General features: G+C 37.7%; 2 protein-coding genes across 2 annotated transcripts in view; both read right to left on the reverse strand.

The window, feature by feature from the left end:
- The window catches only part of otud7b (OTU deubiquitinase 7B), a 29,458-nt gene extending 9,147 nt beyond the window's left edge, over positions 1–20,311 (reverse strand). The window contains exons 1-7 of the mRNA XM_084089001.1: positions 20,096–20,311; positions 6,005–6,191; positions 3,255–3,435; positions 2,309–2,479; positions 1,819–2,046; positions 822–923; positions 346–473 (exon numbers count right to left, since the gene is read on the reverse strand). Of these exons, the coding sequence (XP_083945127.1) occupies positions 346–473; positions 822–923; positions 1,819–2,046; positions 2,309–2,479; positions 3,255–3,339 (714 nt within the window). The 5' untranslated portion in view covers positions 3,340–3,435; positions 6,005–6,191; positions 20,096–20,311. The remainder of the gene's footprint in view (positions 1–345; positions 474–821; positions 924–1,818; positions 2,047–2,308; positions 2,480–3,254; positions 3,436–6,004; positions 6,192–20,095) is intronic.
- An 865-nt stretch (positions 20,312–21,176) lies between these two features.
- Positions 21,177–24,500, reverse strand: rbm8a (RNA binding motif protein 8A). Its single transcript, XM_084089124.1, has 6 exons — positions 24,338–24,500; positions 23,814–23,873; positions 23,657–23,734; positions 23,232–23,368; positions 21,711–21,847; positions 21,177–21,553 (listed from the first exon to the last, which is right to left on the reverse strand). The coding sequence occupies exons 1-6, from the start codon at positions 24,402–24,404 to the stop codon at positions 21,508–21,510; spliced, it is 525 nt and encodes a 174-aa protein (XP_083945250.1). The 5' UTR covers positions 24,405–24,500; the 3' UTR covers positions 21,177–21,507.
- Between the last annotated feature and the right edge of the window lie 1,074 nt (positions 24,501–25,574).

Raw genomic sequence — 25,574 nt, forward strand, 5'->3', positions numbered from 1 at the left:
TTGATGCATGCAAACCTATCGTAGGAGACTCCAAAACAAAATTAGCATAATAGGGGCACTTGGTTATATATATACTGTGATACTTTTTTACAGGATTCTTTAAAGAGTAGAAAGTTCAAACTAAATATTTATTTAAAATAGAAATCTTTTGTAACATTAAACGTCTTTACTGTCACTTTTGATCAATTTAATGCTTCCTTGCTGAATAAAAGTATTAATTTATTTAAAAAAAAAAAAACTTTTGAATGGTAGTGTATATTTCAATTAAGAAGCCTGATACCAAATTGATTAGTGTTATCTGTTGCAATCTCTTTGTACAAAATAATGAACCAAAAGTGCTCTAACCTCTTTGTTCTGCATGGTTTGTTGCCATCTCCACCTTCGCTTTAAAGCTTCCCTCTCCTGCCCATGATCCATCAGTGCATAGAGAGACTTCCGCAGCATCAAGTCTCGATCATGGAAGCCCCACATACCTGCATTATAATGTTCAATGTTTTAAGCATAATTACCAAGATTTCATCTGGCAGTGGTTTCTAGGTGAGTATGCAGTCCTTTTACTGTTGTTTTGGACGCAATAGTTAGTGTAGTTTACTCTAAACGTGCCTGTATGGAACTAATATATCAATACATCAACCAGCATCTAGTTTCAATGATTTCAATCTAAAATCATTCAATCTAAAAATAAACCATATTTTAGCCTGCAAACTTTGAGCTAAATGTAATACCAACAGGAAGCTTGAATTAATCCACACAAAACTGTATAAAAACTCATCTGTTCTATGCTGATTACTTGCAGATCAGAAGTCAGTTTGAACACTTACCCAGTGAGGCTGCGTGTAACAGGCAGTTCCCATCACCACTAGTAGCCAGAGGTAATAAACTCTGACATCCAGTGCCTAAACGAGTCCACCAGTTCAATCGTCCTGTTGAAAAACAAATCTCTGAAATATTTTTGGCTACAGACACTGATACTTCTTAAAAATCTTTATATGGCTGTATCCGAAATCGCATACTTCCCTACTATAAAAAAAACAAAACAATGTAAACAAAGTTGCATGTCCAAATTCACATTATTCATAAAACAGTGGGCAAAAAGTACCTGGATGACCTACTATTTCCGGCTAGTGCACATCCAATGGACATTTTACTATCCCATGAGGGGATTGGCAGTGAAATGACGCAACCGACACTGGTAATTCACATGACAATGACAACATGACGAATGTAGTATGTCCAGATTACATTCATACTACACACATCCATACTAAATAGAACATACTTTTTTAACAGTCACATAGTAATTACTTATTCAAAAGAAGTTCCAACACCGAGAGTATGCGATTTCGGCTGCAGCCTCGGTCTCTGTTCCAAAACCCAGTTAGCTGCCTATGTAGGCAGTACTGAAAGGGCGATAGTGAACCATGTTGAATATCAATCATAAATATACTTATGATTAGATTAATAATTCATCCAAAACTATCAATAAAAATTGTTAAATCTAAAAAAAAAAACCTTTTTCCCATTACTTGTGTGTGCTGTGTATCTTTGTGCTTATTATAGTATCATGCTAATGGCTAACTCCTGTGTGCGTGCGTCACATAAGGACCAGTATATGTATGACATGGCGTTTCTGCCTATGTAGGGCATTTCAAATCAGTAACTTATGAGGTTACAGTTTAGTCAGGATGCTTATATAGACATAAGAGAATAGTCATGTTAGAAATATCTGACTATAAAACTACTATAATAATAATAGTTATAATCTAAAAAATATGTGGTTTGTTTGTCAGGAGAGATTCTTGAACTAAAATGACTAACCCGCATGCTCCAATGCCACCATCATAGACTGCTCAATGAGGTCTCTTTCGATGAAGCCGCGGAAGTCGTCTCTGTAGACGGTGAGGTCAGGCAACTGGAAGGTGCAGAGCGGAGTGTCCAGAAGCGGCTCGTTGCTGCCGCCCGTACTCGACACGTGCGAGCGAGCCAGAGAGACGATGGTGGAGCTGGCGTGAGAGATCCCCCTCGACAGTCGCTTCTCCGTGGCCGCTGCCATGATACATGTTCAGATTACTGCGTATACTGGAGAATATGAAACTAGACACTGGTAACCTATTATCTGGCCGACCTATTCTTACCACTCCTTTCAATTCGAAAAACAATGTTAGTCAGGTGAGAGTGGGCAAGGCTTTGAAATTACATCATATGCAACTAGTGTCATGATCAGCGTAAATCATTTACATAAATTATGAAACACCATTTGAGAAATGAGGTCAGGCCATGCAGAGAGGCGTTTAAGTGCTTTTCGTACCTTGCACAACCTCATCTTGGCGATGCAAAAGGGACCGCCCCGTTCGTGCCATCTCTTTCTCAATGGAGGGGTACTCTCTCTCCTCAGCAAGGGTGCATGAGAGGTTCCCAGCATGCACTTGTCTCAGCTGCTCAAAGTCACTCAGCGCAGCTGAGAGGTCCCAATTCTTTCCTGTGAGGAGAGTCACAATCATGAAGTGTGCAAGAAAATAAGAGGTCATAGTTCCACTGCACTTCTGCTTAGGAGTTTAAATATTAACCCAACAGTGTTAGGTGCAGCAGAGTTCAATAACACATTCCACTGCAGTAGCTTGTGTAAATATTGGTCTGTAGTGACTGTAAAGCGTGCATACTGCAGAACTATGTATATTTTAACTCATTCTCTTATCTGCAGTGTTGCTAGGCAACATGCGCTGGGTTAGACAAGGTTTTGTTGCACATGTTCATATAGATGCTTCAGCTACTGTTTTTCTTCTCCCTCCTGTAGTCAGTTAATCATAAAGACCTTAGTCAGGATAGATGCCATTTTGAATTCTACATGGCTCAGTCAAATAGAATTCATCAGAGTCGTAACTATCTGTTTTATAATATAGTTTTGAGTCTTGTTTTTAATTCAAGTGTTACATACTGTGAATATTTCAGCTTGCATCAATCAAGTTTCAAATAAAAGGAACACAATTAGAGACCACTTGTCATTTAAATGTATTGGATTATAAAAAAACAAGAAAACTAAAAAAAACATTACTACATGGTTATGTCATATTTTAAACATTTTGGGTTTGTTTGTTTTTGTGTTATAGTTAAAGTGATGTAACAGTACTCATTCAACAATATAAGATTTTGGTCATTCCACCTACCATCTGTACCAAAAGACTGACTTATTGGAGCAAAATGAATGAATCAAAGCTGAAGAGGGGGTAATGGGAAACGGAATGGTTTTGGCTCACCCTCCAGCAGGTCTCTGGCCAGTCCTGGTTCAGCTCCAGTAGAACGGACAAAGTCGGACAGGACCGCGTCCATATCCAAAGTCATGTGATCATGAATTTACAGTGTAGAAGGGGGCATCAGGAGAGAGAAAAGACATGAGAGCAATTCTCCCTCACAGCAAAAGCACCATTACGGCCACACCTATAGAGAAAGAGAGCAAAACAGATAGAAGAGAACCTTAGTGAGGCCATGCTCAAGCTTTAGCTCGGTGCATCATATTGGTGCACATTACCAGAGATCTGTTGACTCCAGCAGTCACATGCCATTCCTGTGACCTCTGCTGTGTAGCTCAGCTGAACACTTCAGTTTGCATTACAGAGAATTTGCAATTCATTAGAAAGGTGGCTCGTATGATACAGCTGTTTTAGGTGCATTTCAAAGTCCCGAACAGTAACTGAATGATTAAGTAATTCAACAGTACAACTGTTTTCAACATTGATAATAATAATAAGAAATGCTTCTTGAGCACCAAATCACATATTAGTAGGATTTCTGAAGGATCATGTGACACTGAAGACTGGAGTAATGAAGCTGAAAATTCAGCTTCGACATCACAGGAATAAATCACATTTTGAAATAATATTTCAGAATATTGCTGTTCTTACTGTATTTTTGATCGAGACAAAAAAAAATAATCATATTCACATCCATTCATATTGTTGAGCCCTAACCAATCAAATTTATACCAATCAGCTTTATACATTGTTTTTAGTTCTTGATCCTCCATGTCATAGGAGAAGTTCCTACTTGTGAGTTCGCAAGTCATAATTACAAAAAATGTGCATTCAAGTGATTTTGGTCAGAATAAGATGCAAGCAAGCTCTCTTTTGTACTTTTTCAAAGACCGGAAGCTTTTTTTTTGGTTCAAAATGTAACCAGTTTTGTAATTGCAATCTGTAATTGATGGTTTCTCTGTGTCAGCACAAGAATGATACATAGATAATGATGGGAAATTTACTTTGTTACGCAAGTCTGCTGCCTCATAAACTGGCTAAATGAGTAGTATTTTCTAGCAAGCTTTGTAGCTATTCCTCATCAACAGTACACAAAACGCACAGACTAAATTGCACAGTCAATATTCACAATTACAACTTACTAAGACAAATAGCAATTTGGGTCAGGGCTTAAAGGTAAACCAATGTTTCTCGCTAAAAAGTACAACACTTGAAGTATCACTGATCATTGAAGTATAATTCATGTGCACTTGTCTCATAAATACATTCATTCCAACATGACTCGAAGGCTGCATGAAAAACCTTTACGCCTCAAACTGCACTGCTTAAAGCATTGTGACAGAGATGGTCAGCTGAGAAGGCAGCGCAGGAAAGCACTGGAGGAGCTGAACAATGCCACTGCACTACCCGTTAGGGCTGCACGATATACTGAAATTATTGAAATATCAGCAATACATATCACAATATGCATATCGCAAGAGCTTGCAATAATGTTGTAACATTAATGGTGATTCAGATAGCAGAAAATAAACTGGGTTACTGAGCTCCGCTCACATTGTTTTAAATTAAACTACATTATATTTGTCACATAATTTAGTAACTTAAAAAGTAAAATAATTCTATATAATTATAATATAATGAATATCCATAATTAAAAATCCATGTCTTTGAGTTTATCTGAACACCAATTAACCAGAGAGTAAACCTTTGTCATTACATTAATTCAGTTCACAGACAATGAGCAGAGAGCTTAGATATAACAAGTTATGACAGCTACGTATAAACGCAAAAAAAAGAAAACATTCTCAGGAAATCAAGTTGACATTAAATCACTAATTGGCTTTGGCTATAAAAATCCTGTTTGGAACATCTGTAGCATTTTGGTTATGTAATTTGTAGCTTTTAAATACGTTTAAATATTTGATATGTGAAACAAAATCAATAAAAAAAAAATATACATCACATTATTTAAAAAGTTTATTTTTTTTTTTTTATCTTGTACAGCCCTACTCTCCATGCCTCATTCAGGCAGCAGCTCAGAGTCAGTTATGAAGAATTTTAAATGACTGTTGAAACAAGATTAGACGATAATAAAGCTTAATGGATGATAGATAAAATTAAAGTGGCATTTACACAATCTTTAACAGGACAATGAAAATTTTAAAACTCAAAGGGTGTTAAATAGTGATTTGTTGCTGCTGATCACACTTTACGGGTTTGCGAACACAGGCGTCACATATAAATGATAACTTTATGCAGTCAAAAAGTCCCAATGTTTAAATCACCCCTCCCTGATGTAATGGTACATCCTGTCAGCGCTGCGGTCACCTCCCTTAAAGCTTTGACTCAAACTTTTCAATATAATGCCCATGACTCATGATTCCTTACTGGTCCCTTCCCACCTCTATGACTGACAAAAAGGCAGTGCCACTGACGGACATAAAAGGCCTTTTCAGCGAGGAAGCTGCTTTCTCCCTCGCTTTGACTTTGTTTGGCAACTATAGCAAAGTGACTAGAGAAAGACTAACAGCAAAAACAAGGGAATCGGTTGAATCTGGAACATGATTATGCATCCCTATCTGATCATTTCTAGGCATGTAAAAGAACTCCTGCCAGAGCAGCTAATCAGAATAATCCACTGGGTGGGGATAAGATTAGTGACTCAAAAACAGCTCCTGTCAAGAGTTTAAAGGAAATATGAAGTGCTAAATAAAACCCTGAATGACTCAATAGCATAAAGCTTGCTTCACACTCACCTGACATCTTTCATAACATTAGTTAGAGTGAGTCAGCCTCTTCTAACACAAACACACACAACAGGCCAGCAGTTTCAGAGGTCTGGGCCCCCAGGACAAGGTCAACAGCCCATCTCTCAGCAGCAGCCAGGCTCTGAGAACCATCCAGCAAGCAAAATGGTCAGAGATGGATGCTGTGCACGAAAACCTGAAAAACAGAAAGTCAAAGTTAACATCATCTCAGATTGTTGAGGGAGAAACGACTAACAAAAGGCAACTGGCATGTTTACAGAGTCAGCTTATAAGCAATTCAGATCTCAACATCACAAGCATTGCATCATTATGGCACTCAGGGTTTGCCAGAGACACCTAGGTGATGGATTGTAAACAAAGCACCCAAAAGATTTTTCTGCATTTGCTAGCCGGGCTTTTGTCTGTTACATAACAAGCGTTGCTGCCAACACGTGGGTGCTTTAAGATAGCAGGATCACTGAAACAGAGACGCACACAAGCAGAGGTCAACAGAGTTGTGTTTGCTCTGTGCACTGTGCCGACTATAACCCTCTAACCTATATGGCTGATGACTGTGTACAGGTTAAACTAATAACAAAGATTTGCATCAGTTTATGGAAATAACTCAACTTTTTGTAACCCTTGCTCCCCTATAAAGATGCATCAGGGCTCAACAATAAGGATGACCCCAGGTCAGTGAGAGAGAGTTTTAGGCTAGTTTATGGAAATGTCACTCAGGCCAGTGCTGCGTTGTTTATGTTAAACAGTTCAATGATCACATGCATGTGTTTTTATGCATTTGGATTTCCGTGGCATATTGAGCACTGTCGTCGTGAATTGTGCTGGCTTAAGTGCGGCACCAAGATCCCATCATCTAGCTGGTTAATATGAAGGTATTTTGAAATTGCAAAAATCACTTTAAATAAACAAACAAATGAATAAACAAATAAAGTAAGCCTATGTTTTTACAGAAAAAGTGCATGATTTTATAGCTGTCATGGAACTGACACATTTTGAAACACACTGTTCAGTCCTGATGCACGGAAAAAAGACATGCCTTACCTAATTTTCTTGTCAGATTTCCTCTATATATCTCATGACAAACATGCAATATAAATATATGAGAGTATATAGAGTAGTGCTTCACATCTTAAAATGAATCTGAGGGTGCTTTCACACCTGAGCGTTTGTTTTGGACCTGGTGCGTTTTCTTCCTTGGTTCGGTTCATTTAGGCATATGTGAACAGGGCAATTGCGCTCGAATCCGCACCAAAACAATCACTCGGAGACCGCCTGAACGAGGTGGTCTCGGCCCGATCACAAACGAACTCTGGGGTGGTTCGCTTGAGGTGTGAAAGCTATCAGACCCAACAGACCAATTAATCAAAGGATATTATGATTCATAATGGGAAACGTGCTACATAAATAGCAGTAGTGTCTGATTCTGTGAGTGAGCACATTAGTTATCACAGCTGAAAACCAAAAGAGCACCTCTTCATCTTAAAACGTTGTGTAATTGTGCTTCTCTGTGCAAGAATGCTGCCCCGACGAAGCCTTGATTCTTGCTCTAGCTGCATTATAACATCCGTATAGTGTTGCGTCTTGACACTGTTAACCTCTAGACAGCAAATGATCTATAGGTGTGAAAACGCCCTGAGTTGACAAAGTTCCTGTTCTATGGCAACAATTTGTTTCTCTATGGTAGCTGACATTTGATTTGAAAACCGTTCATGACACATTTGGCTTTTTTTCTCCCCAAAAGTAGGCTACAAAACACACATAAGCAAGTTAGAAACTAGATTAATGGCTGTAGGTGCAATGACAAACATAATGCAAAACGTACTAAAATATAAAATTGAGAACATAATATTGGTTAAATGAACACTAATGGAGCAAAACACGGACCAGTTTAAGCTACATTGGGCTTTGGGTGTGCACTTAAATGGACAAATACACAGAAAATTATGTCAAAATGTCCATCTTGGTGAGTTTTCACTTAAATGCAGTCAGTTAGGTCTTAAGTGAACATCAACATTTAGGAAAGTAAACGAGTGAATCATTCACTGCTCATCACTGAATAACTATAGTAACCTTAATAAGAATCAATTTAATTCATACGGGGAAACCTATGCAATGTTTTATTTTTTACATATGATTACTTTATTCGATTTCTGTATAGTAGGCTTATTATTAGTAGTAGGTTTTTATGAACGCAAAGTTTTGCAAAGGGCCCCCAGAAGTCTAGGACTGGCACTGATGCCCATCAGAGTAGTGTAAGACCTCGTTTGAAACTGTAAAGAGTTTACTTTTATTTGTGTGCACTCACAATAAAAACAAAACATTGTGCTTTTGAAAACAAACAGGAAGCCTTTTATATATTCCTTTTATATGATTGTATTCTGTTTTTCTCCATTCTCAGAAGCACTACAGGTGAGTGATGCGACGATGAATCCTCATGTTCTTCTGTTGTTTATGCTGATATTACACATTAAAACTATTTTAAATGGATCACAGACACTTAGGCTATCCATTCTGATTTAATTTTATTCTAATGTAACATAACTTGTCAGTTAAACGTACAGTATGTAATTTTTTTCGCCGCTAGGGTTCGCTAACCTCTTACAATAACAAAGGCGTAGTTTGATGATGCAACATTTGCTAAGAATTATGGATCTTGTCGTCAACGTCAAGCCGACCGATCTAATAATGTTTATGGATGAGTAAATACATCGATGTTTTTATCATGACTGTGATATGAAGCAGTTCGGGATTGCTAAGAGACAGCTATCAGCTCCACACGCGACGCGAGTCCCGCGGATATAAAAGGAATATGGACATTTCATTCTACCGAACTACACGCGAGTGCAGAATTACTACTTACAGGTCAGTTTATTAGACAAATTAAACTTGTGAGGTAACACAGCACTGTTTCACTTGGTCTAACATTACACTATCACACTAAACTGCATTTGAATGTGTTGAAATGTATGTGTTAGTTTGTCTGTATGAGACTAGCAGTAAGCTAGATCAACATTAGAATAACATACAGATCATATTCTAACATTTTATCATTGTTGAACTATATAACATCGATTAGTTTTATGTAAATGTGCTCACCTGTTTAATAAAGTACATGCAGGAGCGGTCGAAGTCTCGGACGTGGAGCTCTCGTTTATATACCGTCTATGGGAGCTCTCGGCATCTCGAAAACACCACGCTGATATTGATTCTCGTTTTAGTTCTCCTTTTTTATCCAAAGTCTGCTTGCCATGGTCCATAATGTTTGAACGAAACAACAACAGCGTGCAAATAAACATTGCGAACTACACAGTTGTCCGCGTCAGTCGCTTTGGTTACTATCAGAGGGCTCTGGTTCATAGCTCTGGTTGCTATGGCAGTATGAGCGGAAACCAGGGACAACGCGGATATGACGCCATTGACGGCGACAAAACGGAAATAAAGAAACGTGACTGGTCTTCGAATTAAATTACAAATTTCTCCTAGTTTGAAAGTTGTTGGAAACAGTCGGGATAATGTAAGTACACAGCTAAAAAAAATATACAACAGAGATATAGTGATTTTTGCTATTTTTAAAGCAAAAAAAGTTACATATTGTGCCTTTAACAGTCAGTGATCGGTTAACGAGCTTCAATTGTCAGTTAGGGAAAAAACCCGAAATGAACATCCCTCCTCAAAATTAAGTTATTCAATGAACAATCTGTTGATAAATTTTGGAGCTGTAAAAGGGGAAACTAATACTACTGTTCATGTGTTACAGAACATTTGCTCTGAATACAAAAATGTGAGTTAATGACAGAGTTAATGACAGCAGAATCAGCAGCTGAAGAAGTTTGTTTGAATATATGGTATAAATGCTCCAAGCAAAAATAGGGATGTTTCTCTTCAGGTGTTGTCCGCCCATGCAGAGCTAATGAACTCACTAGAGCACAACACCAGCATAAATGAGCAAGATTAAACACTAACCAGCCATCTGCTACTCATAATCCAAATTAGTAATGTCAGACTAAACTGAAGAAGCATGATCCAAATACAAATGCAATACTAAACAGAGCAGACCTCTTCATCAGAAGTCACTGCTGAAGGATAATTGAATGAACGTTCCCCATGGTTTTAGAGCTGCATTAATGAGCCCAACTGGTATCAAGCAATCACCACTGCTGAGCTTGAGTGAAAAAGAGACTGCTTGTCAATCACGACTTGACAACATTGTCACTCTCTCACACCATGTCCTGACCAGGTGCGACACGACCATCTGAGTCTCACTGTCAAGTCATTTGCTGAGAGAAGCAACCAAAATCACAGCAGAAGGGAACATATTTTATGTTTAATGATTCTGCCCTACAAGCAAAACAAAAATTTTCAGATAATCATGCTCCAAACAAAACTGACAAAATTAGTTTTCTTGCAAATAAAATTGCACATTCTGAAGAGGAAAACTTGATTAATATAAATTACAACAGTGCATTAAGCATCATTTCATGAACAAAATGAATAATTAACAAATGCATGAATCAAACAAATGTCCAATGGAGTCTAACGATCTGATGAGCCTAGCAAACTTAACTGCTTGGCGCTGCCGTAATCGGTTTAGGCATGGGAAGCGTAGTATCATTATGTAACATCACTGCTAGGGCTCTGAGATGCAGCAAAGAAGTGCTCTCAAAACCCAGTTTGCACCTTCTCGCTATACTGCACCAAGACAGGCCACGCAATGAGACACTGAGGCCTGAAAGCAAAGGGCTGCCTCAGGGGTTTGTGTAGGGATGTGTAAGCTCTCTGGAAATTCAGGGACTGCACCACAGATATATACTCTTCAGCATCCTGTCCAGCCCCCATTAAAAACTCATTAGTGCAAAGCAAACCAATTGTTAAGCAGGAGCATAGAGTCACTGTTAATTTGTCCATTTGCAGTTAAGCAAGTGCTAAACAGTCCAAATGCAGTCCCCTGTGTGACTCCTAATCAATATGTTCAATTGCGTTTGCCATTTCCTGGTAATAAAAAACAAAATAATTCATTTTTAAAGAGATAGAATATATGCTATGTTTCAGTCAACTCCCTTCTCTGGTCTTAATAACGATTCGTTTTATTTTTTACTTATGAAGAAGTTCTACAATGCTGATAGGTCAAGCCTTATGTGGGGCTGGGTATCGGGTATTTTTTAGGCACCAACTGAATTGCCTCGATACCAGAGTATCAAAAAATATCTTGTCGTTCGGTACCAAATTTCGATACCTATGGCGTTAATCTCGTCAAAGTCAGTGAGCCAATAAGCATGCAGCATGATTGGCTGTGGCGAGGCATCAAGGAAAAACACTAGTTTACGCCAGTTACACCCAGAGACGTGGTTCACACGCGATGCTGAAGTGTGTATGGAAGATGTGGAAAAGATCAAAAGACTTTATTATATTAAATATTAATCAAAAATGATTCACACCTTCACAAAATCCAAACATTCAGTGTAAGAGTAAAAAAGTGACATAACATTATTTATATAAAAGTTTATTTGATTCACAGCTTATTTAGAGTTTTGACCTCGACAACCCAACTGCATTTACCGCAAACAGTCTAAACTAAAAGATTGTTTTGGTTGAATCGGTTCAAAGGAGTCATTAGTTCGCGAATCGGACGTGTCATTAGCGGACTTGTACGCGTTGTGTGATTATCCCGGCAGTTAGGACATCGCACAAGATTAGTCAACACAGAAAACATTTCATCATTGGATAGGTTTTGTTTTGTTTATTGAAAGTGTTTTTCATGTCAGCTGAATGGGCGGAACGCTTTTCAGAGAAGATAAGGCAACGCAGCAGTAATTCAGGAAAAAAATACCCGAATGCTCCACGTGAAACTTCGGTCTTTCGATCTTTTACCATCGTGTCAATTCTCAATTGGTTTTGATTAATTATGCGCGAGAGAGAGCAAGACAGTTTGAAGACGCACACGCGCGACCGGGCCTCTCTCTCTGCTCGTTCTCATCTACATCACAGATCAAATAAGGCTTTGGCGAGACAAAAAAAAAATCGCTTGTGAGAGAGACGCGTGAGTGACAGAGAGATGAAGGGAGAGCAGGGAAAGGAAATGCAGCTGAATGAATACGCTGTGTTTTAAATAGCGTAAAACATTTTTTTATAACGAAACCCAATATGTGGCGGCCGGTGTTGATTCTGTGGCGCACCGCCACGAATTAGTCTATGTGTGGGAAACACTGGTATCGGTATCGAAAATTTTTGAACAATACCCAGCCCTAGCCTTATGTCTTGTCCTTCCTCAGTCTAAGATCATATTATTCCCTGAAGCAAAAAAAAAAAGTTAAATTAGTGAATTAAATTAAGTACATACAAAACAATAATAATAAATGATGACAGAACTATTTTTATGTTCTAATATTGGGAGATAGGTCAAAAGTCTGATGTAGGCTGAATGTAATGTGAATATCTTGGAACGCTCTGTGGGACTAGAGCTTCCAACGCACGTTCAAGCTCTTATCAGCAAAGCGCCAAGTTTAGAAAAGCCTGTTCTTGACTACTAAAAATAGCCACATATAATCATAGTCAAAAAAAGCAACACAAAGTAAAGTCTGCAAAACAGACAGCAGAGGGGAAACAGGAGGGCAAGAATTCTGGCAAACCCCCATGCTATGAATACCACAGAACACAATGCACTTTACTGATACTGAGAAATATTTCACAATGAGACCCGCGCTCACAGCCCATCACGTAATACACTATTTCAGCTACAGTTTATACAGTAAATTATTTGAGGCTAAGAGGAATAGAGAGTCATCTTTTCTTTTTCTTTTTTTGGTCTTTGGTAAAGTTTAGAACAGACACTGGAAACATAGCGTGTATACAGTGAAATTTTGCTGTTTGTTCAAATTACTTAACTAAAATGAGCTAAAGCAACAGAATTGTTATACATTTTGTCCTAACTTAATTTCATTGTGTTCAATCTACTTAAAATTGAAGTTTACTTAAACCATTTTTGTTGGGATAACATGAATGATTTTTGTTGCATCAACTGAAACTGGGAAGTGGATTGTTAGTTCCCAGCATGCTTTGCATATGGAATTAAGTTGAAATAAATTGTCAATTTACGTGTTTTTTGAGTGAGTGTTTAGCATTCAATAAAATTCAATAGCATCCAAATACATTGCACATAAACATTTAGATTTGTGCTGAATGAGGGAGGTAGGCTACGTGAGCTCGCTGGTTTCTGTTTACACGTTCCTTTTTGAGTGAAGGAATAGATCTGTTCATTTTTAATGTTCAGTCAAGTTTGACATTTAAATATGTTTCTGTTATGTTGAAATTTTTATGGTTACCATTGTGCTGAAGAGTAGAGCTTGGTTAGGTTGTGGATGGCTGCATGTATGCATGATGCTATGTCCAATGAGCAATAGCTTTACTTTTGCCAGCGCACTAACACGCATCTTCCTACTTGTGCTGTGCTAGTTACAGAAAGTCTTTTCATTGTAAAACATAACTGAACGTCAAATACAAACAGGTATTTTCCATTACTCAAAATCACAGACTTGAATATATTGGAATCTACTCAATATATTTGAACTGATATAACTAAAAAACATTAGCTGTTTCCATCACTCTGTTTTTATATGCATTTTGAAGTATCGCATCAGAAACGAGTGATGGAAACGGCAAATTTTGGAAAAAAGCTTTTTTACGCTCACTTGAGGTGGTTTTAGACTTGCGGGAAAAAGAGATCATGCGAATAATGGGAGATGGAAACAAATTTGCCTTATAAATGCTGACATAGAGAACATTAAACCCATGTGACTAATCGGCTGTTTCCACTGATGGTGTCAATAATGTTGCATAACATTTCAAATGTGGCCTCTCTGACATTCTGAAATGTCGTAGCCACAGGTGAGAAAAATGTCTGGTCACCACGACCTCCCAAAAATCTTAGTGATGTTGTTTTCCCCATATGTATGGGGATCAACGTGGTTGTAATGCACTCGCTGCTAGTACCTTCATCAAAAAAAATCTGCATTTCTTCTTTTGTGCACAGCATTCAATTTGGCGATTGCATATTGCACTGATAGTAAATTTATATCTTGCCCAATAGTAACTAATTGCAGTCCTGTTGGAACTTGATGGAAACGCACCTAATTCGCATTTTTTCCCCCTTTTTTTGAGAACTTGAGAAAAAATATGCTTCACGTTTGGATGGAAACCAGCTATTGACTAAGTTCAACTAAAATATATATGTTTAAAAGATGAATTAATTGTGTAACCACTTTCTTAAAAACACTAGCTAGTAACCAGAGACTGAGCTAGAACATCTACAGAGGCCAGTGCCTTTTAACAAGCTTAAAGAGTTTGTATGGGAATATTCAGAGTTAGCTAAAGTCTACTTATATCCTACAATACAAATACTAAGAGATAAGCCTATCAGCAAGCCCACACAACATCTGCTTCAACAGATTCTTTCAGCTATACCTATAAGAGTGTAGTAGCCCATTTAACACTTTTTATTACAATTAAATCCATTTAGTTTAACTGATTTTCACCCAAAATAAAATAAAAATAAATCTGGGCCAGCCATCTTGGTAGCACAATGGTAATTCTGCTTCATGGCTACTGCTGTCTGCAGAAAAAGATAATAAGATAATAATAAAAGATAGCGACAGTTATGTTTTCATTGACCCTGGCAAACAATCCGCCACAGTTTTAACAGCGCGGGCGAGTTTGCCAACCTAAACTAAACAATGTTTGGACAAGGAGTCATATTGTTCTGTGAACATGATTTGGGTTTTTCCCCTATTCAATCCACATCTGGCTGTCACAATTATGTTTTTAAATTTCACAAACACACCTTATAAAACTAGCCATCTGAGCAGGCAGTTTAAAGTGCACATTCACGCCAGACAGCTTCTGTCATTTGTAAAATGTGCAATGCTCACGGTGCCAAGGGAATCTAGCAGCGGCTCCTACAAAGGATGCTATTGTTGCTTAAATGATGAATTCAAGCGACTGTTGTTGTATTTAATCTGACACAGTTATATAATCTACATTAAGGTGGCAGGGTGTGGTTTGCGTTTTGATTTACACATTGCTTTTAAAAGGCGTATTTAATGAGATTTGATCTAGTGCTGCTGCTTCCTTTCATCAAGCAAAAGTAGTATACCATGACCATGAGTAAACTCAAAGAAACTTATCTGCACAAAACATTTAAGCAAGTCAAGCTTAACTGCTTTGTTGTTCAAATAAAACACTTCAAACAAACCAATTCAAGAGACGACTTATCACTAGGGTAAACAGCAAGAGTAATATTTCTTCTATAGCAAACAAATATATATTCAAGAAGGACATTTGGACCACACAACAAACTACAGGCAACTAAAGTGTACACAGCAGCAGCTCAACGCGAATTATCCACAGCCTAAGGCAGCTATTGCTCATGTGAATACCCACGTGCTGCAAGCTCGACAGCCAGGCATCTTTGCTTCAATCCCTGTGATGTCATCCCATGCGAAAGACTCCTCTTCAGCTTCTCTGGGATAGGATTACGGCTGCTCTGGATCAAGACTGATGTTCAGCGCATGAGCCATGTGATCAACACACTTTCACACCAGACACTGGGCCCAGTGACAGGCCATTGTCAGTAAACTGACGGTTACATTGTTTATTTGACTCTCTGGCCACTGTTTGGACTAGCGGTTGTGCTTTTGTTTCACAGCATAATCTGTGGCGCTCTGAAGAACAGTGGTTTCTTAAAGAATGTGACTAGTCTTCATTTGAAGTTGACGCATAGGTCTGGGGCAGCGAGGTATGCTGCAAGCGGGACTCTCCAGAGGAATGAATCAAACTGTGGGCACTGGCTGTCATCAGAAACCAAGAGAACAGCTAGTTCCTAGAAACTCAGTGCTGTAGAAAAAAGGACCTGCATTTTAAAGCTACAGCTTAACATCAAGAAACAAGTTAGAGACAAGGCTCTCTGACTAGACAATGTTAGCAGTCAGTCAGTCACTCAGCAAACACTTTCAATACCCCTGGATCAACCTGCAAGACCCCATTGCTTTGCTCAAAGGCACAATGATGGCTCATGTCAGCTCAATATCAAGCAAAAACATATTTTCTCTATATGTATAGCAGTTAAAAGTCTAAAGATGAGGGTCTCATATCAATTTAATATGGCGTGACGCAGAGATGGGAAGTAACAAATACTTTGTTACTGTACTCAAGTAGATTTTTCAGATATTTTTACTTTACTATTTATTTTTGAGCCGACTTTTTACTTGTACTCCTTACATTTTTAATATGAATATCGGTACATTCGACTCCTTACATTTTTCTAAATTGGCTCATTACTTTAGTTTAAAATAATTTCATTGGAGTTACCGTTATTATTTTTCATGTCATCAACCCTTCGCAGGGAGTTTGATTGACAGGCGATCTGACCAATCATAATCCGCCAGTAGATTAACATTGGAGGATTTAAACTTGAAAAACGAAGTGTACCGACGTATTTTTGTGGTAAAAACAACATTCCTTATGTTCATTCATGTTTATTTGATGCTATAAATTAATTAGAAGGAAGAGATGAGAGCGGCGTCGCTTGTCGGACATAGCAACAGTAACTAAAGGGAACGGAAGGGTATGGTTTGGGACCGTTCGCAAACCGGTCTTTACGAACAGCCAATTGGATGGGAATATACGTTGCACTTGACGCACCACCACAAGACGACTCGACAGATTCGGCTGCATTCATTCGCGGAAAAATCATTACATACATGTAGATTCCTTTAAATGTTAAGGGGAAGATTAAAAATGAGAAACTGGATCTGTGAATTCTCACAGAATCACAACTGAATTCATATCTTGCTACTCAGTCAGAATCTTATTAACCTGGAGTCCCAGTCTCTGTGACAATAATCATATAGGCTATGTAATATTTTAGGCCTATTGGCAGACATCCATTTAAAATGTAGGCAATGGTATATAAAGAACCTTTTTTCCAAATCCACTTAAGTTCTCAGCTGGCACTCTAGTAACATTTGTGTGGTCCAGGTAGCTTTGCATAAAAAATGGTTGTCATTCGCAAGGCTACTTTTCCTTTTATACTTTAAGTAAATTTCCAAGCCTGTACTTTGTTACTTTTACTTGAGTAAAGAAGTTAAATCAGTACTTCTACTTTTACCAGAGTATTTTTTAACACAAGTATCTGTACTTCTACTTGAGTACGGGAAGTGAGTACTTTTGCCGTCTGTTTGTTGGGGCAGATGATTGTTGTGGGAGCATTTTGGCTCAGTGGATAACACTGTAAGTGATATGCAAGTTCTCTGGCCCACCTGCTCTCATTCGCCTGCTGTTCTCAAACCCACTGGTGAGGGGACACCACTTAAATTTTCATAATTAACTAGTAGCACCTGCAGGGTTCTTACCTGACACCTAGCTCACGATTAGCTCTCAAAAATAAATAAGTGGACTGCAGTGTGATGTAAAGCACAGAATATAAGCATCGGTTATCAGGTGTCTGAAGTTGCATACGTCCATAATCAGGTATCCCTATTACTTTTAAACAGTGGCAATAAAACATTCTTATAACAAACATGCACACTGTCTGCTGCAAACTGGCCCAACCCAAATAATGATTACTGAACAATTCCTGACTCTATTGATGAAATATGCTGACCACTTAAATATGCTTATCCGCATAACTTAAAGCATGTTTTCAGCATTAACGCACTCTCTAAACTGTTAAAACAATTAAAGTTCCCAAAAAAACATTAATAATGTCATAGAGGCACAACCATGTAACACACTTAGGAATAATGGAGCGCAGAACTCCAAAGCACACTCTTGTTCTTCAATTTCAGGTGTGCTGTAAATAGATTATGACTCAGAGGAAAAAGCTCTAAGATCATGTAACTTTCAACCTGTGTACTGCAAACTACACATAAAACAACACACTTCTCCTGGTATTTAAGGAGGCCTTTGAGGTACTGTGTAAACTGTAAGCCTGGTAAAACAATGATAGAACGATGGATGTAAACGCAGGAGGAGCAACACATAATCATGATATTTGTATGAACACGGTCACTCTTAATTAATATAAGAGCCTAAACTTATCTAACAGACAACTACAGGTTAGCAGAACGACACGACAGGACAGTTAAAGTGTAAAAACATCCCGCTTTAGACATAAAACAAAATGCCCAGGACAATTTAATACAGCCATTCAGTTTAACCTGTCTTGGGGTGTGACATGCTAAACTCAGACAAAAAAATTACACGAAACAGCATTTTTTAAATTGTATTATAATTATTGTTGTGCATGCAGCTGTCATGACATATTAATCTAGACACTGGATAGAATATTTCTACTTTTAAAAATGTATTTGTAATATCACATGGACTACTGAAATGTACTAGTCAAAAGAAAAACAAAGAAATAAATGCTTAAAAAAATGTCATCATAATGAGGCTGAAGAGTGGGTCTGTTTAAACTACGAAGGCTTAGCTACGATTATTTTCAAGGTCCACACAAAAGAAAAAAACAACCCTGAACAGTCTTAAAACCCAAGACTTTGTTTGCAAGTCCTACTTTCATGTCTAGGGGTGGCTGCCTTCACTAAACAACAAGCTGACAAAAGAGCTTGTAAATACAGAGCTGAATAATTCAGAGCTGAGTGTAACCGTACACACACATTGTAGGGATTCGAACCATGGCAGCAAGTGCCCACAGCTTTCATTTTAAGCGGGGTTCGGTAATGACTGCGCCACACTCGGAGGATGTCTGTCAAATTCCACCAGAAGAAGGAAAGATGGGATAAGTAGGAGAGTTGTGGAAAAAGTAGATTATTAACTTAAAATCCATACAATTTCACATACACATTTGGCCCACTGAAAAACATTACACCCATCTCTGTAAAACTGCAATCACATGAAACAATCAGCTAACTCTCGTTTCTCAAAACAGTACCAGTTTTTATACTTTAAATTGACACCTATTGGCCTGGACACATTCAGTTTTTGATGTCCTTTGATTGTGATTGTGGCAACTGATGTGCTGCCATTTATTCTCAATCGGACCGACATCACTGTTGGTTTAAACACTCCAGCAAAGACTGCTTATAATTTGAATATTTTATTAGTCAATAATTGCATGATGTTTTTTTATCAGTCAATTGCATGACATGTCATGACATGGCAGTGCCCATGTGCGGGCAATAAGTTCCATGTCGAATAAACATGATGTTCTAGATGACTGGATTTAGATTAAATATAAATATTTTCACGTTTATGATCTTCATCTTAATATAATATTGACGATAACAAGTGAGGATACAGATCAGGTCAGCATATAACACCCTGTATATAATATACACTACGAACCAGAATTGGACACACATTGTACTATAAAATAAGCTACAGTCTATAAAACAAATAAATATTATGCACAGGTCAGTCATAGCCTACATGACAACCAAATCCCAGTGAAGCATGAAGGGTCACTGGGATGAAAGGAGTGACCACAGTCATTGCCAAATAATAGTCTTCTTCACTAATCTATAACACATTTTCAGTTCTTACTAATATAAACCTTTAAAACTACACAATTTGTCCTCCTTTCAGACTGTCATTGCTTGACCAGTTAACGTTAGTTAGCTGCTCGGCTAGCGGACAGTGAGTGTCTCTCAAAGTTGCTGAGGCACAAAATTGCGTTAGCCCAGAAACTGAGGAACAAGTCTTGTTATACACAATTAAAACCACTCAATAAGACTTGTACTGAACTTTTAGAGTCTGTGACTGTTAGTTAATCTAGTTTCAGCAGTTAAAGAAGGGTCACCCGTTCGCTCACCGTCCCCTCAGAGTGTCCAGCCTAAAACATGACCTAACAGCCAACTTTCCCTTATTATTAACGCTCTACTTTCACACAGTTTTTCCACAGAAAACATCTATTTTGATGTCAAACTATGGTTATGGCGGAAATAACGGACACTTTCCTTTCAACAACAACACTCAAACACTGAAGGAAAATGACCGGGTTCCGTTACAAAACGCTCGTGAGGGTTTTTCAGGCTCGCGGAGCTAAAGCTAATGCAGTTGCGCGCTTACCATGAGCGGCCTCGCGGAATTTCTCTCTCATTTCCTCCCAGTCTGGGCTTTTCGATCGCAGAAAATCCGTTCCTCGGGAGATAATGTGTTGTTCAGCTTTGTGTAAATGTCAAAAATACCTCTTGCTTGTTGTCTTAAAAAGACTTGACGACTAAGTACATTCTTACTCCCACAACAACAACAATGTCAACCAAGGCGCTACAAATCCGCCCATCTAAGGAAACTCAACTGACCGCTTGGGCCAATCAGAGAGAGAGTTGAATTTGACGGACACAGACGTGAGCCAATAGCGATTGGAATTTCCTATTAAGCTCCGCCTGTGGGCTGAAAAGGGCAAATGTGAAGAGAGAGTGGGAGCTCAGTATTCCACGCTGGTTGGTCAACCACATAGTACATGATGGGCATCGGTTCGAGGAGCCTATTAAAGTAAATCGGACCTGTGACAAAGTCGGACCAACGTCATGACGTAATTTGCTGATGCTGGAAAAATGTCATCAGCATGTTGTCTGGTCACTCCCACATGTTCATCCAGCATGACCTCAGAAGTCATAGGTTAACGCCTATCATTTCTATGGAAAACTGCAAGTGGTTAAAAACATTTCCTAACAGAGATATGACATCGGTCTGCTGGTTAAATATGAATTCTGATGACATAATTGCCTTTATTTAAAAAAATTGGTTATTCAAAACTAGGTAAAAATGTATATAACGTTTTTATAATTTGTGTGACTAACAATACAAATAAAACAAGTATTATTTTGGTCTATTTAATTAAAAAAAAGGTCAAAGTACAGTGAGAGGAAACAAAGGAAAACAATATTTTGAATGAATTGTAATTTGAACTGAGTAATTTGACCCACATTAAAGACATTACCAAATTTGAACATATCGGTAGGGTTAAAAAAAACCTCAAAAGCAACTCAAGGACATAAATTTACACATAATTTGGCATAGTGTAATGCCAGTTAATTTTTTTTCATTTATACTATTTTAGTAACGCATGTGTGTAAAATTGTAAATTCTAAGTAAAAACTGCAATTATAAAAACCCAAATGGTCTCAAACAAACCAGGAAACAAAGATTTTAATCCAAATTAATTTATTGGAAGTATACAAATAACACATTTCAATGAGGAAATGACATGTCAATCTACATACATTTTAAAGTGTACAGCCACTTTTTACAAAAAAAAAAAAGTTATGGAAATACCAACAGCTTTAACATGTATGCTTCAGTAACGTCTATCATATTTCATAGACAGTTGCTGAATAACTAACAATTAAGACAAAAACCACCTCCTTCAAAAACAACACTAAAAACCTTATTTAAAGAAATACAAACACTCCAATCTGTCTTGAAAAGTATAATGCCAATCAATGGCTGGAAAACAACGGAGTTTAATATGGGAAAAATCAACGTCTCCGTCTGTCAGGGCTCCTGCTGCGCCGCCTTCCACCCCTAGAGGAAAACACATTGGTCCATTAGTCATGTTATATGTCAACCTGTATCATTAAATGCTATAGAAGACAAACTCCACTACAAATTAAGATTGTATGAGCGAGTGAAACGGTCAGAGTATATAAATCCAGTTTAACAGCATAAGATACTGACTCACCTCCTCTTGCTCTTAGGGGGTCCCCTTACAAAGCCCCAGTCAACGCTGATTGGTTGCCCCATAAGATCTTGTCCATTCAGCCCTTCCATCGCAGCCTGGGCTTCTTTGTAAGTCTCGTACTCCACTAATGCATAGCCCTATAAAGAAAACAAGCCTCATTATTTGCCAAGATAATTTTTTAAACAACATGAAGGCCTCAAAGGGATGATTCTTCATTGGTTGCCTGGTTCCACAACTGTCTTTCACATTATTTGTCTTGAAACAGGCCAAACTAAACATTTTGTGCATTAACATGTGTCAGCTTGACCTGAGAAAAATCTTCAAGTAAAAAAAAAAAAACTGCCAAATGTGAGGATCCACCAATATGGGTTTCTCAACTGCAATATACATTTAATAAAATGTATGAAAACAAATGAAATGCAACAGGGTCAAAATGTTCACAATCACACAAAATAAAATTGCATATTGATCATGTTGTGATCAAAAACAGCTACACTGAGCACAACTGAAAGGACCAGGAAATTTGTTTTAAAAGTGTAATTTTTTTAAACATAATGCACCATATTAGATGACTGATAGCTGATGCACTGTGTCACATGTGCACATAAAAAAAAAGGTTAAAAGTGTGCAAATGGAATTCACTTTTGTTTATCAAGTCCTTGAGCAGACAAACTATTAAAGATGCACATCGCTAGTCACATGTAAAGTAGTAGCCAGACCTTCAGACTGAGGGCAGAAGGTCTAGACTCCATCGCAGCTTTCATTGGCCAAGGACCGCCCAAGAGGACGTCTGAACGACATGCAAGGCAACCGATTTTCGCTTCAGAAATTTTGGAATAAACCACTCAATTCATATGGATTAGTTTTACCATCTCTTTATGAACTTTCTGAAGCGTCAAAGTGGTAGTTGCGTAGCTGTCAATGGAGGGAGAGAAAGCTCTCAGATTTCTTTAAAAAGATCTTTGTGTTCCAAAGATGAACAAAAGTCTTATGGGTTTGGAACATGAGGGTGAGTAATAATGACAGAATTTTCATTTTCGGGTGAACTATCCGTTTAAGCACAAGAAAGCAGCAAGATCATCAAAATATGGTCATCAATTTGAGACAAAAATAATCAGATTCTGTGTTGTTTAAAACACTGCCATCTGGTGGACGAAATCAAAAACACTTAGGTGAATCCCTCTTGTTCAACAATTCCTCTAATTGTGGTAAAATAGAAAAGGAAAACTATTTCAGAGCAAATACAGAGAGAAAAGCCTTCCTGAGCCAATAAAACCAAAACTGACTTCACCACAAAAGCCTGTACCTGGCAACTTTATATTATATAAATTTTGTATATATCTATTTAGATCTCACTCAGTCTCATTCATATATATATACACATACAAACACACTCAAGCAGTCATTCATAAAGTTACAAATAAAGTGAAAAACAAATAAAAAATTTCAGTAAACTTTACACATATTTGCAAATATTTTTCTGAACCACAATTAAAAAAAAAAAAAAAAAGCCAAACTAACCTTAAGGTAACCAGTTCTTCTGTCCAAATTTAGATGCAAGTTCTTGATTTCTCCAAACTCTGCAAACTTGTCGTGGACATCCTCTTCCGTCGCCTCCTCATGTACACCAGTCACAAACAGAATCCAACCTTCAACAGCTAAAGTGACATCAAAACACGTTCAAAATCTACAAGCGATAAAAGTTCTTTCTTCCAGATGCAACCAAGATAAGGACCAAACATTTTGTCAACTGCGGTTAAACCAGCTTTTCCTTAACATATGCGACCTCATGATAGAAACTCTAATGCATTTTTTATACAGTCCAATATGTTGAAAGAAGAATTTACAGGCATAGAGATGTCAGATATGCAACATTAACATAAAATATACTCTGACATTCTGTGATTTGCAAAATACACTTGCATGTAATTTACAGTTCCACTTACATCTCTGTGGGCCAGGCTCATCTCCATCCTGTTCTACTGTGTCATAGTCCTCTCTGACTCGGGACCTCGCTCCTTCCTCTGTGAAATAAAGCACCAAACATCATTAGCACGATTAATTAAGACGCAAACACACAGGGTTAGAGATGAGGAGACTTACCTGATCCAAACCCACGACCCTTCCTCTTCTTGGCTTTCTCTTTTAACTTGTGAATGCTCTCTATAAGGTGAACAAAAGGAAAAAAAATGACTCTTACAATGTATTCAAAAACAACAACAACGGCGTGGACGTTTTTGAAGATAACTATATAAACATTATGAACGAAATAATATAAACTAATAGAAGATTGACATGAATACTGTCTTTTTAACATCACAAACGCTGTGATGAATCTTTACATCTGAGCTTGTATTCTTAACGACCATACAATATATTTCAACGATAAACATGAAAACAAGTATAAAAATTAAAAACCAAAGCAAAGCAACAAAGTTAAGTAGAATCAGTACAGCGCGCGATTCGTTTGAATTAGCCAACTATTAGCACGCGTGCTAATCTGACTAGGCCCGTCGGACGTAAACACGGGTATTACACACATTCAGCACTTTAAACATGTAATTTTTTATCATTTACAAAAAAATAAAAATGTGTATGGACTTTCTGAATATAAATAACCACTGTACCATCACCATCCTCGTCCATAGGAAAGTCTTCACCCCCCGCTTCATGAAGATCCAGCACGTCCGCCATGATGCCTGCTTGTGAGTGAGCGAGAGTGCGACTGCGCGCATGCGCAGAATACTCACTGCGACACACGTCTTGTTCGTCTTCTTTGCGTCACATTCTGTTCGACTACTTCGCCATCTGTTGTTTTGGAGGACGTCGTACCTCTGAATTTTATTTACAGACATGGCTTAAAGGAGAAGTTCACTTTAAAATGAAAATTCTGTCATCATTTACTCACCCTCATGTTGTTTCAAACCTGTATGAATTTCTTTCTTCTGCTGAACAGAAAGGAAGATATTTAGAAGAATATCAGGAACCAGACAGTTTTTGGGTCCCATTGACTTCCATAGTATATTTTTTTCCTACTATGGAAGTCAATAGGACCCAAAAACTGTCTGGTTACTGATATTCTTCTAAATATCTTCCTTTCTGTTCAGCAGAAGAAAGAAATTCATACAGGTTTGAAACAACATGAGGGTGAGTAAATGATGACAGAATTTTCATTTTAAAGTGAACTTCTCCTTTAAGCCTAGTCCCAGACTAAAATGCTTGACGTGTTTAAATACACCTGAAAGTGCACTGACATATCTTAAAATATGCACAACAGTAATGTTTTTTTCTAAGGCACATTTTTAATGTCCTAGCTAAGGCAATACTTAAATGTCCTAATTTAACAAAGGCCCTGGCTTAATCTAAACTCTGTCAGTAAAGCCAGGCCTATACAACCCAATATAAATGACAATAAGAATAAAATAAATAGGTCAGGAATTAAACGTTTTATTAAAACATCAAAATAAAGTAGCTACATAAATAATTAACATACTTTGTACAGCACAAAAAAAAAAGACATTTTGGTGTCTTCTTTATTTAGTGAGTCTCTATTACTGTCACTTTTTATTTAGCCAAAATTATAAAAACATTAATTCAATTACATTGTTTATGATCCTCATTTATAGCCTACTTTAACACATTTTAAACAATCCTGATGCCAACGCACTGGTAAAGTTTTAAGTCATGAAATTACTATAAATCTAGTTCAAACAATGCCCACTTCAAAATTATCTGTTCTTCATGTGTAAAGTTCAGCGCTTGTTTCTAACGTTTGACTCCAATAGTCACTTTATATGACAAAGGGGGACAAGATAACCAAGAATACCTGACCGTAGATATATTCCCCACTCCACAGTCTTAGAT

This window comes from Abramis brama (genome assembly GCF_963993115.1).
Source record: "Abramis brama genome assembly, chromosome: 17".
NCBI classification, from domain to species: domain Eukaryota; kingdom Metazoa; phylum Chordata; class Actinopteri; order Cypriniformes; family Leuciscidae; genus Abramis; species Abramis brama.